This window comes from Bombina bombina, chromosome 2 (genome assembly GCF_027579735.1).
Source record: "Bombina bombina isolate aBomBom1 chromosome 2, aBomBom1.pri, whole genome shotgun sequence".
NCBI lineage: Eukaryota > Metazoa > Chordata > Amphibia > Anura > Bombinatoridae > Bombina > Bombina bombina.
In genome coordinates this window covers 936,275,637-936,290,485 of record NC_069500.1, presented here as the reverse complement: position 1 = coordinate 936,290,485, position 14,849 = coordinate 936,275,637, and the positions used below count along the sequence as shown (strand labels likewise).

The following is a 14,849-nucleotide window of genomic DNA, read 5'->3' as shown; positions in this document are numbered from 1 at the left end:
TCTGTTGTAATCTGTTGAAGGGGGTATATAGTCTATAGGATAAAATTTGTAAATTTCAGGGTTGCCTTGATGTTTATATAGGCAATGTTCAGGTATGCTGTGTATGACTTTTTTCTTTTTACAATTTTTACAGTTACGTAAATGTTCTCCCCATCCTGTTCTGGCCTTTCTTGAGGTGCGACCCACATATTGTACCCCACAAACACACTCCAGTACATAGACTATAAAGCTAGAGTTACAATTAAGAAATTTCTTTATGGGAAAACTTTCCCCAGTGGTCGTTGAAGAGAATTTTTTTTTGCCAGATTGTATGTATTTACAGGTGTTGCAACCTCTCTTTCCACATTTGTAAACACCTATGTGACTTAGAAAAGTAGTTTTTGTGGTGGATGTTTTTTTGGAAATTATATGTTTAACTTTTTTACTGGGAGCTAGCTTGCTCCTCAAAGTGGGGGCTCTGGTGTATGTAATTTTAGGATAGTTACCTACAAGATTCTTAAGAATGGGATCTTTAAGTATAATTGGCCAATGTTTATTTAATATCTGTCTAATTTGTTTGTAGTTGTTGTTATATTGGGTGATGAATAATGGACTTGAAGAAAAAATGTTTTTCTCTTTCTCTTTATTTGTTCTTTTTTTATTGAGTAAAATATCTCTGTCTAAAAGTCTAGCTTTTTCTCTACATGAGATCAGAAGATCATTGGGGTATCCTTTGTCTAGGAATCTTTGATAGATAATATTGCTCTGGGAATCAAAAGATTCCAAAGATGAACAGTTGCGTCTAATCCTCTCAAATTGGCTGAACGGAATATTAGACAGCCAACTTTTGTAGTGATTGCTATTATAATTTAAATAGCTATTGCTGTCTACTTTTTTGAAAAATGTTTTTGAACACAGATTTCCTGAGTGGTCCCAACTCAATGTAAGATCTAAAAAATCTATGGTTTGTTTATTAATATCAGCAGTGAAAGCCAATCCAAATTCATTATCATTAAGAGAAGTAGCAAAAACTGTTGCTGAGGAAAGGTCACCTCTCCACAAAAAAATCAAATCGTCAATATAGCGGCCATAGAACACCAGACTCTCCCCGGCAGAAGAGTTATAGATATAGATATCTTCAAAAATGCCCATGAAAATATTGGCAAAGCTCGGGGCGAATCTGGTGCCCATGGCCGTACCCTTGATCTGTAGGTAAAACATATCCTGAAACATAAAATAATTGTGTTGTAAAATAAATTTAATGCATTCAACAATGTATTCTTTTTGGAAAAGGGGCATATAATCATCTCCATTTAGTGTTTTGAAAATTGTCTGTAGACCTAACTCATGGGGTATGTTTGAATAGAGAGAGCTAACGTCACAGGTAATCCATATTAGATCGTCATTGTTTTTAAATTCTTTAATTTTATTCAATAAATCCGTACTGTCCTTAATGTAAGACCTAAGGCCAACCACATATTTCTGTAAAAAAAGATCAATATAATAAGATAGATTGTATGTTAAATTATCTATCCCGGCAATGATTGGTCGCCCCGGAGGATGTTTGAGGTCTTTGTGGATTTTTGGCAGATGGTAGTAATGTGCCACACTAGGGTTGTTTACTGTTAAGAACTTTCTTTCATCTTTATTTAGGATGTTAAGATTGGAGCCTTTTTCAATCAATTTATTATATTCTTTTAAGAAAATGGATGTAGGGTCTACTTTTAGAATTCTGTAGTAATTGGTGTCATCGAGTATCCTTCTGGCCTCTAAAAGATAGTCACTCAGATCCTGGATTACTATTCCTCCTCCCTTGTCGGCATCCCGTATGATGATATCGGGGTTGCCGGCCAGGGAGGAGACTGCTTTTCTCTCACCTTGTGTTTTGTAAAAGTTTCTTTTTGAAAATTTTGAGGATATTTTCTCAAAGTCATCAACTATGATAGATCTCTACATATTGGCTACATCCTACTGGAGGGGAGAAAGATGATTTCATTTTGACCTCAGTTTGTATCACACTTTCAAATAATTGGTTGGTAAGGAGATTAATGGAACCTTGGGTTGAAAAACCCCTTTTGTCTATTTCCATGTCATCAGTGAGAATACAGATGGTATTGTCTTCTAAGAGATTTTGTTTTTTTAAATTCTTTTGAGCAAAATATTTTTGTAATGACAGTTTCCTGGTAAATCTATTTAAGTCTACAAAGAGATTGAAAATATTGTGGGGATTGGGTGGACAAAAAGAAAGACCTTTGTGCAGAATTCTTTTTTCTTCTATAGACAAAGTGTATGAGGACAGATTAAAGATACCCTTATCTAATTTGTTGGATTTTTCTTTCTTGGCGGTAATGCCTCTGCCTCTTGTGCCTCTTGGTCTAAATGTAGAGGTCTTTTTCTTGGGTTTGGCTCCTCTATTATGGCTCTGCGTTGATGGAGGGCATGGTCTAAAAAAGGAGATGAAGCAGATGTATTGTTGTTTCTAGGTATGTGTTCCATGAATACATTGTCTTCTGTTACAGAAGCCAGAGGTTGAAAGCGATTTTTTGTGTTAGCACGGATATCGTGTCAGCACTGATATCATAATACTATTTTTACATAATCCGTGCAAAAGCCTAAGCACATAATACATTGATCACACATATGTATTTGTTCGTAGATCAATTTCTATCGCTATCGGAACAATCGCAGAGTACATTGTACCTTATAAATATATTCACGTAGTGCAGCATATAATTTCTTTCACATCCTTGTTTTTTTACCAAATGATTTTAAATTGCAACAAAAGTTCTTTGTTTTTAATATGTTAAAATTCAGTTGTTTTCTATATTTGTAAACAACAAATGTTATTTCTAGTTGTCAGCGTAACAATGTTTCTAACATATAACAAATGCATGGTGTTTTATTGGTTGATACTTCAACCAATCATGACCACTTTGTCTTTTTAAATATCTTTTTCCCGCTATACCTTGTATACTTACCTGAGGAAACGGCCAGTGAGCATTACGGCCGAGAAACGCGTTGTATTTAGCTTTTAATAAATACTTTTATAATATAAATCACCTAGCATTTGTTCGCTGACTTCTCCTTTGTTCAGTTTGTTTTTATATTATGAATTCAATGGACTGAAAATTGATCCATATACACTCTGAGCCACCACACAGCTTCAGGTGTATTTTTTGGAGTACTTCCATTTTTTTCCTAGGATCATTGGTTAACACAGAACCACTGTGCCACAGACGTTTATCGTGCAGAAAATTTGGGTGCCAAAGACAAGCAAGATCTACAGAAATCTGCAAACTATCATACTACTGGCCAGAGGGATACAAATCCTAGTAGTTCAGCGTACTGACTGCTGTCTAAAGGTCAGCCTGCCCGAATGCACTACTTGCTAGTGCCAACTTTTTTGTGAGTATCCACCTGATTGCCCCCCTTGTTTCTGTGTGTCGCTTTTGGTACAGACGATATTGCACTATTAGGCGCTCTCTCCCTCTTCTATTACAACAGATCTACTACACTAATCTAACAGATTCAGCGTACTGACTGCTGTACAAAGGTCAGCCTGCCTGTATGCACTACTTGTGAGTGCCAACTCTTTTGTGAGTATCCATTTGGCGGATGTGTATAGTAATCATATCTATCTGGTCTTAAACGATATCACACCATTAGGCGCTCTCTCTTTCACTTCTAATCTTTTAATGGAACTGGCGGCAAGACCTTTCTCCAAACCTTCTTGGAGAAAAGACAGAATCCTGGATACCTTCACCCTGTGCCAAGGATATCCGTGCTTCTTACACCAGGACAAGTAAGTCCTCCACACCTTATGGTAGATGCGACGAGTGACTGGCTTCCTTGCCTGAACTAGAGTGTCAATCACACTTTCAGAAAACCTCTCCTGGCTAAGACTAAACGTTCAATCTCCACGCAGTCAGCCTCAGAGAAACAAGATTTTGATGTTGAAAGGGGCCCTGTTCCAGCAGATCCCTGCAACAGGGTAACCTCCATGGCGGAGAGGATGACATCCCCACCAGATCCGCAAACCACGTCCTCCGCGGCCACGATGGAGCAATCAGGATGGCCGAAGCTCGTTCCTGCTTGATGTGTGCCACTACACGAGGTAGAAGTGGTAACGGTGGAAAAATGTAAGCTAGGCTGAATCCCCAAGGCACTACTAAGGCATCTATCAGCTCTGCCTGGGGATCCCTCGACCTCGACCTGTATCGGGGTAGCTTGCAATTGAGTTTGGACGCCATGAGATCTCTCTCCGGTGTTCCCATCTGAGACAAATCTCTGCAAACACTTCGGGGTGAAGAGACCATTTCCCCGGATGGAAGGATTGCTTGCTGAGAAAGTCCGCTTCCCAGTTGTCCACACCTGGAATGTGGATCACTGAGAGCATATTGGTGTCACAAATGAAAGAATTGGCGACATTCATGTATCTTCTTCTCGACCATATCACACCAATATGCTTTCCAACTTTTTATCCATGGGCTCTTTAAATTACGAACTATCCTTGAGAGGAATAGTCGTCCGCTTCGAGAGTGTAGAGATAGCACCATCCATCTTAGGGACAGTCCCCCACAGCTCGGGCTGAGAGTCCGGAACGGGGAACAGTTTCTTAAAGGAAGAATAAGGGGAAAAGGAAGAACCTAATCGCTCCCATTCATTCTTAATAATATTAGCCATCTTAACAGGAACCGGAAAGGTCTGAGGCACCAGCCTGTCCTCGTATACCTTATCAAGCTTATGAATCAAAGGTTGCTCCAGAAGCTTCGGTTCCGGAACCTCCAGAGTAGCAAGCACATGCTTCAGCAAAAATCGCAAATTCTCCATCCTAAACCTAAAGTCAGGCTCCTCTGCCGCCGGAGGATGAGATGACACGGACTTCGACCCAGGAGCCTCCTACAAAGAGTCGGAGAGGGCCTCGTCATCGTATAACGCCTCTGATATTTTCATAGGCATAGACAATCCTTGGGCCGGGCCAACATGATACGCCCTACGCTTGCGCTTAGCAGAACGTGGTAAGGCATGGATCACTTTCGATACCACCATTTGCAGTTGATCTGCAAAATCTGACGGCCAACGAATCTCTCCCGTACGAGTAATTGTTGGACCCTGGGGCGCTGCATGTGCACTCAGAGATGAAAGCAGGGAACGCACCTCATGGGACGGAGAACCCTCAGAGGTGGACGGCTCAGTAGTACTAGACATCCCTTTAGTTTCAGATGTCGCAACTTTATCAAGGCATGTGGAACATAGTTGAGCAGGCTGATCTACAAGAACCCCCTCACAATAAACACAGGAATGAGACTTTGTTAAAGAGGGAGTACCCTCTAACGCGTCAGAGTCTTCCTAGATTGCGCTTTTATTATGGACTAGACTAGCTGAATAAACAGGCACCTTTATATCCTCCAATGGCCGGGGCATTCACCACCTCCTATGACCCGGACTACAGAAACTGCTTAGTCTCCTATGCCGCTGATCAACAGAGGAAGTGGAGACCGACACACCCGGTCACTGAATTAAGGAGAAAACGCGCCAAAACCGTCCGCGCAAATTCTCCCGGAAGTCAACCTGAAGTTCCACCATTGCCAGACCACATCTCGCACAAAACGCAGCAATAACACAATATTATGTATAAACCCCCCCCCCCGTTCAATAATCCCCTTACTAGGAATATTAACCCTTGATTCCATAAGATAAAAGGCGCCACACTGTGACCCTGTCTTCTGTGTTATCATTGTGTATAAAAAATGAAACTATCTTACCAGAATCAATGCCGTAGAACAGGAACACGACCCTTCAAGTGTAACAGGTAGAAGCATCTCTCCTGACATGGACTTGAGTGCAGAAAGCAGGCAGCGAAACTCGTCAACGCTGATTGCTTGTGGAGCTGTTAATATGAGTCGGGATGGTTTCGCAGAACGACTCTCCCTGCATCTCCGGACTCTAACTTTCATCCAGGCTCTCACTGAGAGGCTGACAGGACTACTTAAAACTCCAGTCCCATTCCAAAGAGTACTACCCTCCATAAGAGACTACTCCGAATCTTCGGCACTTCTCTGCTATCCTCCTGTGACGAAAGGCAAAGAATGACTGGGGGATGAAGGGAGTGGGGGAGGAATTAAAGCCTTTGGCTGGGGTGTCTTTGTCTCCTCCTGGTGGCCAGGTTCTTTATTCCCAAAAGTAATGAATGAAGGCTTGGACTCTCCTCCCCTTTAGATGGAAAAGGACGTCTATGTGCAACCATCAATCAGCAGCTACTGAGCCTATTTAGATATGTTTTTCAACAAAGGATATCAAGATAATGAAGCAAATTACTTAATAGAAGTATATTTGAAAGCTGTTTAAAATTTCACGATCTATCCAATCCATTTAAAGGGACATGAAATCCAAATTTTTTCTTTCATGATTTAGAAAGAGCAAGCAATTTTAAACAACTTTCCAATGTACTTCTATTAGGTAATTGTCTTCATTATCTTGATAACCTTTGTTGAAAAGCATATCTAAATAGGCTCAGTAGCTGCTGATTGGTGGCTGCACATAGCTGTCATGTGTGATTGGCTTACCCATGTGCATTGGTATGTCTTCCAAAAAGGGTAACTGGAGAATGAATCAAATGAAATAATAGAAGTAGATTGGAGTGTTGTTAAAAAAATTATTTCCTGTCTGAATCAAGAAATAAAAAAAAATGGTCATGTCCCTTTAAGAAAATTTTTGAGTCAAACAAGCTCCAAATCAATGTCATGCAGCTTCTCCACCTTTTATGCAATTAAAGGGACATTGTACACTAAATTTATAGTAGTGTTTATTAAATGCAGTTATATGAAAAGTGGTGATACTGTCCCTTTAACTCACAAAAACTACAGCTCACTTATTTTGCATCACACTATTTTTTTCACCTTGTTATCTTATGTACAAATATTCAATTAGAATTGAGCAATAACTTACACGAACTACCCCATCTGAATGACCAGTGACAAAAACGTTCTGCGTGTCCCATTCATTCATTTCAGACAAGCAGCAACATAAAATCTGCTGGCTTCTTCCAGTGAACGTATTCACGCTGACTATGGGATTGCCGTTAATGCTCCACACGTGGATGTACGTACCCGCACAAGACACTATGTCTCCCTGTCAAATGAAGAAAAAGAAAAGTGACATTATTGCAATAATAAGTAAAACAATGTGTTAGAGCATTTTATTATTGGGCTGTTGATTAAATATTTTTCAAATATATTTATTTAATGGATGCTCCTGTACTAATCAAAACAACTTTTTCGTATCAGGCTTGTGCGTATCTTTGACCACCAATGGTGCAGTGGTATTTGTCCTTACCAGCTTATCGGTATGAAAACCTGGGTATGAATAATCCATTTTATTGTAGTATTAAAGGTCCATAATACCCAAATGTTTAAACACTTGAAAGTGATGCAGTATAGCTGTAAAAAGCTGACTAGAAAATATCACCTGAACAGCTCTATGTAAAAAAACATAATTTATGCTTACCTGATAAATTTATTTCTCTTGTAGTGTATCCAGTCCACGGATCATCCATTACTTATGGGATATTAACTCCTCCCCAACAGGAAGTGCAAGAGGATTCACCCAGCAGAGCTGCTATATAGCTCCTCCCCTAACTGCCATTATCACTGTCATTCGACCGAAAACATGCAGAGAAAGGAAAACCATAGGGTACAGTGGTGACTGTAGTTTAATGGAAAAATTACCTGCCTTAAAGTGACAGGGCGGGCCGTGGACTGGATACACTACAAGAGAAATAAATTTATCAGGTAAGCATAAATTATGTTTTCTCTTGTTAAGTGTATCCAGTCCACGGATCATCCATTACTTATGGGATACCAATACCAAAGCTAAAGTACACGGATGACGGGAGGGACAGGCAGGCTCTTTATACGGAAGGAACCACTGCCTGAAGAACCTTTCTCCCAAAAACAGCCTCCGAAGAAGCAAAAGTGTCAAATTTGTAAAATTTGGAAAAAGTATGAAGAGAAGACCAAGTTGCAGCCTTGCAAATCTGTTCAACAGAAGCCTCATTCTTAAAGGCCCAAGTGGAAGCCACAGCTCTAGTAGAATGTGCTGTAATTCTTTCAGGAGGCTGCTGTCCAGCAGTCTCATAGGCTAACCGTATTATGCTACGAAGCCAAAAGGAGAGAGAGGTAGCCGAAGCTTTTTGACCTCTCCTCTGACCAGAATAAACGACAAACAGGGAAGACGTTTGTCGAAAATCCTTAGTTGCCTGTAGATAAAATTTCAGGGCACGGACTACATCTAGATTGTGTAGCAGACGTTCCTTTTTCGAAGAAGGATTAGGACACAAAGATGTAACCACAATCTCTTGATTGATATTCCTGTTAGTGACCACCTTAGGTAGGAACCCAGGTTTAGTACGCAGAACTAACTTGTCTGAATGAAAAATCAGATAAGGAGAATCACAATGTAAGGCAGATAACTCAGAGACTCTTCGAGCCGAGGAAATCGCCATTAAAAACAGAACTTTCCAAGATAACAACTTGATATCAATGGAATGAAGGGGTTCAAACGGAACCCCCTGTAAAACATTAAGAACTAAGTTCAAACTCCATGGTGGAGCAACAGTTTTAAACACAGGCTTGATCCTAGCTAAAGCCTGACAAAAAGCTTGAACGTCCGGAACTTCTGACAGACGTTTGTGTAAAAGAATGGACAGAGCTGAAATCTGTCCCTTTAAGGAACTAGCGGATAAACCCTTTTCTAAACCTTCTTGTAGAAAAGACAATATCCTCGGAATCCTAACCTTACTCCATGAGTAACTCTTGGATTCGCACCAATATAAGTATTTGCGCCATATCTTATGGTAAATCTTTCTGGTAACAGGCTTCCTAAACTGTATTAAGGTATCAATAACTGACTCAGAAAAACCACGTTTTGATAAAATCAAGCGTTCAATTTCCAAGCAGTCAGCTTCAGAGAAATTAGATTTTGATGTTTGAAGGGACCCTGGATCAGAAGGTCCTGTTTCAGAGGTAGCGACCAAGGTGGACAGGATGACATGTCCACTAGATCTGCATACCAAGTCCTGCGTGGCCATGCAGGCGTTATTAGAATCACTGATGCTCTCTCCTGTTTGATTCTGGCAATCAATCGAGGAAGCATCGGGAAGGGTGGAAACACATAAGCCATCCCGAAGGTCCAAGGTGCTGTCAAAGCATCTATCAGAACCGCTCCCGGATCCCTGGATCTGGACCCGTAACGAGGAAGCTTGGCGTTCTGTCGAGACGCCATGAGATCTATCTCTGGTTTGCCCCAACGTCGAAGTATTTGGGCAAAGACCTCCGGATGAAGTTCCCACTCCCCCGGATGAAAAGTCTGACGACTTAAGAAATCCGCCTCCCAGTTCTCCACTCCCGGGATGTGGATTGCTGACAGGTGGCAAGAGTGAGACTCTGCCCAGCGAATTATCTTTGATACTTCCATCATTGCTAGGGAGCTTCTTGTCCCTCCCTGATGGTTGATGTAAGCTACAGTCGTGATGTTGTCCGACTGAAACCTGATGAACCCCCGAGTTGTTAACTGGGGCCAAGCCAGAAGGGCATTGAGAACTGCTCTCAATTCCAGAATGTTTATTGGTAGGAGACTCTCCTCCTGATTCCATTGTCCCTGAGCCTTCAGAGAATTCCAGACAGCGCCCCAACCTAGTAGGCCGGCGTCTGTTGTTACAATTGTCCAGTCCGGCCTGCTGAATGGCATCCCCCTGGACAGATGTGGCCGAGAAAGCCACCATAGAAGAGAATTTCTGGTCTCTTGATCCAGATTCAGAGTAGGGGACAAGTCTGAGTAATCCCCATTCCACTGACTTAGCATGCACAATTGCAGCGGTCTGAGATGTAGACGTGCAAAGGGTACTATGTCCATTGCTGCTACCATTAAGCCGATCACCTCCATGCATTGAGCTACTGACGGGTGTTGAATGGAATGAAGGACACGGCATGCATTTTGAAGCTTTGTTAACCTGTCTTCTGTCAGGTAAATCTTCATTTCTACAGAATCTATAAGAGTCCCCAAGAAGGGAACTCTTGTGAGTGGAAAGAGAGAACTCTTCTTTTCGTTCACCTTCCATCCATGCGACCTTAGAAATGCCAGTACTAACTCTGTATGAGACTTGGCAGTTTGAAAACATGAAGCTTCTATCAGAATGTCGTCTAGGTACGGAGCTACCGCAATTCCTCGCGGTCTTAGTACCGCCAGAAGAGCACACAGAACCTTTGTGAAGATTCTCGGAGCCGTAGCCAATCCGAATGGAAGAGCTACAAACTGGTAATGCCTGTCTAGAAAGGCAAACCTTAGATACCGGTAATGATCTTTGTGAATCGGTATGTGAAGGTAAGCATCCTTTAAATCCACTGTGGTCATGTACTGACCCTTTTGGATCATGGGTAAAATTGTCCGAATAGTTTCCATTTTGAACGATGGAACTCTTAGGAATTTGTTTAGGATCTTTAAATCCAAGATTGGCCTGAAAGTTCCCTCTTTTTTGGGAACCACAAACAGATTTGAGTAAAACCCTTGTCCTTGTTCCGACCGCGGAACCGGATGGATCACTCCCATTAATAAAAGATCTTGTACGCAGCGTAGAAACGCCTCTTTCTTTATTTGGTTTGTTGACAACCTTGACAGATGAAATCTCCCTCTTGGGGGAGAGAATTTGAAGTCTAGAAGGTATCCCTGAGATATGATCTCTAACGCCCAGGGATCCTGGACATCTCTTGCCCAAGCCTGGGCGAAGAGAGAAAGTCTGCCCCCCACTAGATCCGTTCCCGGATCGGGGGCCCTCGATTCATGCTGTCTTAGGGGCAGCAGCAGGTTTCCTGGCCTGCTTGCCCTTGTTCCAGGACTGGTTAGGTCTCCAGCCTTGTCTGTAGCGAGCAACAGCTCCTTCCTGTTTTGGTGCAGAGGAAGTTGATGCTGCTCCTGCTTTGAAATTACGAAAGGAACGAAAATTAGACTGTCTAGCCTTAGGTTTGGCTCTGTCTTGAGGCAGGGCATGGCCTTTACCTCCTGTAATGTCAGCGATAATTTCTTTCAACCCGGGCCCGAATAAGGTCTGCCCTTTGAAAGGTATATTAAGCAATTTAGATTTAGAAGTAACGTCAGCTGACCAGGATTTTAGCCACAGTGCTCTGCGTGCCTGAATGGCGAATCCGGAATTCTTAGCCGTAAGTTTAGTTAAATGTACTACGGCATCTGAAATAAATGAGTTAGCTAACTTAAGGGCTTTAAGCTTGTGTGTAATCTCATCTAATGGAGCTGATTCAAGTGTCTCTTCCAGAGACTCAAACCAAAATGCTGCTGCAGCCGTGACAGGCGCAATGCATGCAAGAGGTTGCAATATAAAACCTTGTTGAACAAACATTTTCTTAAGGTAACCCTCTAACTTTTTATCCATTGGATCTGAAAAGGCACAGCTATCCTCCACCGGGATAGTGGTACGCTTAGCTAAAGTAGAAACTGCTCCCTCCACCTTAGGGACCGTTTGCCATAAGTCCCGTGTGGTGGCGTCTATTGGAAACATCTTTCTAAATATCGGAGGGGGTGAGAACGGCACACCGAGTCTATCCCACTCCTTAGTAACAATTTCAGTAAGTCTCTTAGGTATAGGAAAAACGTCAGTAGTCGCCGGTACCGCAAAATATTTATCCAACCTACACATTTTCTCTGGTATTGCAACTGTGTTACAATCATTCAGAGCCGCTAACACCTCCCCTAGTAATACACGGAGGTTTTCCAGCTTAAATTTAAAATTTGAAATATCTGAATCCAGTTTGTTTGGATCAGAACCGTCACCCGCAGAATGAAGCTCTCCGTCCTCATGTTCTGCAAATTGTGACGCAGTGTCTGACATGGCCCTAATATTATCAGCGCACTCTGTTCTCACCCCAAAGTGATCACGCTTACCTCTTAGTTCTGGTAATTTAGCCAAAACTTCAGTCATAACAGTAGCCATATCCTGTAATGTGATTTGTAATGGCCGCCCAGATGTACTCGGCGCTACAATATCACGCACCTCCCGAGCGGGAGATGCAGGTACTGACACGTGAGGCGAGTTAGTCGGCATAACTCTCCCCTCGTTGTTTGGTGAAATATGTTCAATTTGTACAGATTGACTTTTATTTAAAGTAGCATCAATACAGTTAGTACATAAATTTCTATTGGGCTCCACTTTGGCTTTAGCACATATAGCACAGATATCTTCCTCTGAATCAGACATGTTTAACACACTAGCAAATAAACTAGCAAATTGGAAATACTTTTCAAGTAATTTACTATAATATGAAAACGTACTGTGCCTATAAGAAGCACAGAAAAAGTTATGACAGTTGAAAATTAATAAACTGAAAAGTTATAGCATCAAATCTTTGTAAAAAACACAATTTTAGCAAAGGATTGCTCCCATTAGCAAAGGATAACTAACCCTGATAGCAGAAAAAAAAAAAAAAATACAGAAATAAACGTTTTTTTTGTTTTTTTTTATCACAGTCAACTACAATCTCACAGCTCTGCTGTGAGTGATTACCTCCCTCAAAACAAGTTTTGAAGACCCTCTGAGTTCTGTAGAGATGAACCGGATCATGCAGGGAAGACAATAAACTTCTGACTGAATTTTTTGATGCGTAGCAAAAGCACCAAAAAAGGTCCCTCCCCCTCACACATAACAGTGAGAGAGATCAGTAAACTGTCATAAATTAAATAAAACGACTGCCAAGTGGAAAAAAATATTGCCCAAAACATTTTTTCACCCAGTACCTCAGAAAATTAAACGATTTTACATGCCAGCAAAAAACGTTTAACATTAATAAATTGAGTGTTATTAAAAAGCCTGTTGCTAGTCCCTGCAAATTAGGCTAAAGTTTTATGCATACAGTATAATTCCAGTGAAGTGCCATTCCCCAGAATACTGAAGTGTAAAATATACATACATGACAGCCTGATACCAGTTGCTGCTACTGCATTTAAGGCTGAGTTTACATTATATCGGTATGGCAGAATTTTCTCATCAATTCCATTGTCAGAAAATAATAAGCTGCTACATACCTCTTTGCAGATTAATCTGCCCGCTGTCCCCTGATCTGAAGTTTACCTCTCCTCAGATGGCCGAGAAACAGCAATATGATCTTAACTACTCCGGCTAAAATCATAGAAAAACTCAGGTAGATTCTTCTTCAAATTCTACCAGAGAAGGAATAACACACTCCGGTGCTATTATAAAATAACAAACTTTTGATTGAAGGTATGAAACTAAGTATAATCACCACAGTCCTCTCACACATCCTATCTATTCGTTGGGTGCAAGAGCATGACTGGTAATGGCAGTTAGGGGAGGAGCTATATAGCAGCTCTGCTGGGTGAATCCTCTTGCACTTCCTGTTGGGGAGGAGTTAATATCCCATAAGTAATGGATGATCCGTGGACTGGATACACTTAACAAGAGAAAGAAAGATATTTTACCTCAAAAGTTTGTCAGTAGCCACAACCCATTGTAAAGGACTTCTAAGAACAAATCAGTATGTCTGTCCTAGGACAGCTAAGGGAGTGAGCTTACGTGCACACTCATCTTATTTCCCTATTCAGTGTAAGGAAGTTTACAATGAAATCTCATGAGAGTTAAGTCAAATCTCATGAGATCACAGTGAAAGAGTTCATGACCTCAGCACTGCTGATGCTAATTGGCTGCTGTTCATTTCTTCTTCATTTTTTTTTTTACATGCAGCTGAGCAAGAGCCGAGTATAATTTTTTAAACAGAACAAACTCTGCTGAGCTGAGAAAATTGTGAGGTAAAATATCTTCCTTTTTACATAGAGATCCTGTCAGCTTTTTACAGTTATACTGCATCAGTTTCAAGTGATTTAGCATATGAGTATTATGTCCCTTTAATTAAAAATGTAAACAGATTCTACTAATCTCAGCTCTTTCATAGCTAGTTTTCAGTAGTAACAGAGTACATAAGAGAACGTTACATCTATATGTTGCAAAAAAAATCAAAAAACAATTTATTTTCTATATCCAACAGTAATGATCTTACAGTTAGTTCATTTATACAGAGGGCAGATACTGGAGCTCTGTGACCACGTAGCTGTGTTACAAATGCAAGCTTGTTCAAATCCCAGATGATGCATGTGCGGTCCCGAGATCCACTCACAACTATGTGATAGGCTAATGACGCAGTCAAGCACGTCACCGTATCAGTGTGTCCAATCAGAGCCTGCAAGCAATGGTTAGAAATATTAACAACGGTAATGAGTTATCTGAACAAGTATTAACTTATAAAGTTTCAGTATAATTTTGGATGTACTAAACTACAATCTTACACCCATTGTTTAATCATTATAAAGCTTGTAATCTAGTTAAATTTGGAAAATTCTCATTAAATCTATACAATATTAAAAATAAGCACCACCTCAACATTTTCTAATGCCATTAAGTCTAACTCTCTGTGCTGTGTCGTATACCTTTCTTCATCATCTAATAATGTATAGTATCTGTAGAGTCAGGATAGACTGTATAAATGAATAGAGCACAAAACCAGTCCTGAAAGGGACATAAAACAGTATGAACTAACATACGTTTCAAAATATACAATGCAGCCAAAGCTTACCTGCAAAACGGTTTCTGTTTTAACCCCATTAACCCCTTTAATTCAAGCATAGTTTTGTTTGCAGCAAGCTCTTCCCTGGGCATTTCCATATATGGAAGGTGCTATCCAGTCCATAGCTTCAGCAGAATGCACTCATGCACAGTAGGGGGCAGAGTCACATGACACCTGACTAAAGCAGTGCACAGTATAATGCTGAAGCTGACCAATATACTTATCCCA

General features: G+C 40.9%; 1 protein-coding gene across 5 annotated transcripts in view; it reads right to left on the bottom strand.

Annotated features, from left to right (window-relative positions):
* WDFY3 (WD repeat and FYVE domain containing 3) overlaps positions 1-14,849 on the bottom strand; it is an 840,855-nt gene that overhangs the window by 30,681 nt on the left and 795,325 nt on the right. For all 5 annotated transcript variants that reach the window (XM_053703393.1, XM_053703396.1, XM_053703395.1 and 2 more), the window contains 2 exons: positions 14,058-14,237; positions 6,928-7,110 (listed from right to left, as the gene is read on the bottom strand). In XM_053703393.1, the coding sequence (XP_053559368.1) occupies positions 6,928-7,110; positions 14,058-14,237 (363 nt within the window). The remainder of the gene's footprint in view (positions 1-6,927; positions 7,111-14,057; positions 14,238-14,849) is intronic.